Source organism: Dermacentor albipictus, unplaced genomic scaffold, assembly GCF_038994185.2.
Source record: "Dermacentor albipictus isolate Rhodes 1998 colony unplaced genomic scaffold, USDA_Dalb.pri_finalv2 scaffold_14, whole genome shotgun sequence".
Taxonomy (NCBI): Eukaryota; Metazoa; Arthropoda; class Arachnida; order Ixodida; family Ixodidae; genus Dermacentor; species Dermacentor albipictus.
Window position 1 is genome coordinate 14,099,537 of NW_027225568.1, and position 1,954 is coordinate 14,101,490.

The 1,954-nt window shown below is 45.3% G+C and overlaps 1 protein-coding gene across 1 annotated transcript; it reads right to left on the reverse strand.

The window, feature by feature from the left end:
• Window positions 1-285: 285 nt before the first annotated feature.
• LOC139051720 (uncharacterized) lies at window positions 286-1,602 on the reverse strand. The gene has a single exon (XM_070528705.1). It carries the CDS (start codon window positions 1,600-1,602, stop codon window positions 286-288), a length of 1,317 nt encoding a protein of 438 aa, XP_070384806.1.
• Between the last annotated feature and the right edge of the window lie 352 nt (window positions 1,603-1,954).

Sequence of the window (1,954 nt, forward strand, 5' to 3'; positions counted from 1 at the left end):
GACCCCTTTGGCACACTCTGGGAGTCTGTCATAATCAACAGGCTTGCTCTGTGAAGTTGCAAGACCTTCATAGAGCTGAAAAAACTGCATCTGAAAGCTTTGCTTCAGCTGATGTCGTTTTGAAAGCGTGAGTGTAATGTTCTTGTAGTTCTTCACACACGATGCTTGTTTCTTCAGCTCTTGATGCTTGGCCTCGAACCTCATGGACCAGAGATGTTTTAATGGTCCCATCTCACGCACACACCTTGCATAATGAACCATGTAGTGCATCTTTGGTGTTATAACTTATCGGCCATATCTGTTGGCAAACTCTGTCAGAAACGTTTCCACAAGGACATCAAGGTATGCAAGACGCTCAGCTGGTATCTCTGGGGCAAAAATGATGTCAGTGACCTCTCGAAACTGTAGCAACAGTTCAAAGTCTTCGTTTCCTTCAGGAACTTTTGGTCCGAGTACCAGGGGTATGAACCTCAGCACGCACCATTTGCTTGATGCGGTTCCTCTCAGAGTTGCTTTGTTGTTGATGAAGGACATGTTAACTTGAACAGGCTTGTTCTTTCTGTCATTTGGGCCGTATGGAAATGATGATATTTCCTCCACATCCTTTTTGGATAGGACACCGGAGGAAAGGAGCGACTTCATAACCTGGCGAAGGACACATTCAGTTGTCCCCTCCAAGATGTCATGCATCAAATCTGGGGGCAGCTGGCGGGTCCCATCAAAATATGCAAGCTCAAGAGGCGACTCCTCATTTACCCCATACAACCGCCTATTATAGATGCTGTTCACAGCCAGTGCTTGAAGGTGGAGCTGGTGCCTACTTGCCGTAGGTGCTTGGCACACAGCACCACTAGTTTTGTCCGCAAGGTGTTTAGCATACACCATACAAAATCTGCATACTCGGCCACTGCTGAAGCAGCATGAGAACCCTCCCAAGCGGTTGAGTGACAAGTTGTCACCACAGAAGCCAAAAACGAGTACCTGAGCATGCTCTTCTATCCCCCTCATATAGAACTTGATTCCATGCTCATGCAGATGCTTCAGATCATCTACCAGTGGTTGCAAAATTGCTCTCAGGCCATAAGAGCTAATGTAACTGTAACGCACAATCATAACTAGATAGATGTTCTGAAGCTGCGACCTATATTTGACATGAAGATTTAGCAAGACACAGTAGATGGCCAAAAGTTTGTGCATGCCCCGTTTGGCACCCAAAGGATTTACGATTTCTATTTCATCTGAATAAAACAAAATAACAATAGTGTGTGCAGCTGTTGGTGAGATGAGTGACAGAAGATGTCTATACAACTGGCCATCTGTAAAATCCCTGTACACAGTGGGTGCATGGTTATCAACCTCTGGTGTAGTGAGGTGAGCAGAAATATCGGGGATTTCACAAAGCACAAGAAGAAGCTTAGGCAATGGAACATAATGATACCTCGAATTTTGTCCAATGATCTGTTGCTCAGGTGCTACGTAAGGAAAATTATCTTGAGCATACTTTTCTCTCTTTCGTCTGCTGGTGATACCACTGAAAATTTGATCAACAAAATTACACTTGAGCGAATCCTCTAGGTCGGACCCTGGTGTGTATGCTTGCATGGTACTTGCAATTTCACTTGCGTACGCCTTAAGCAACTCCTCGAACACCAGGTGCAATTCAGAGAACAACTTCTCAATTGCAACATGCGGCAAGTTATGTCGCTCAATAACACTGAAAAAAAGTTCCACACTGTAGTTTTTGCTTGCTGCAGAAAAGTCTGTAGGCCATGACCCCGCGTTGCACTCTGCTTCTCCGATGGCTCCTTTGACTGACCACAATCACCACCACTGTTCACATGTGTTCCTTCTGCATGGTTCGCTTCAGATGAATAGTCCAAGTTGAACTGTGAAGAGGACGCGTTCTCGGGTGCCACAAGATGTGAGCATGAAAAAGTACTTCCACTGTCCTCTA

What these genes read in the sequence shown, in the direction of transcription:
- LOC139051720 (XM_070528705.1), bottom strand. Translation starts at nt 1,602, where the DNA reads ATGCAAGCATACACACCAGGGTCCGACCTAGAGGATTCGCTCAAGTGT.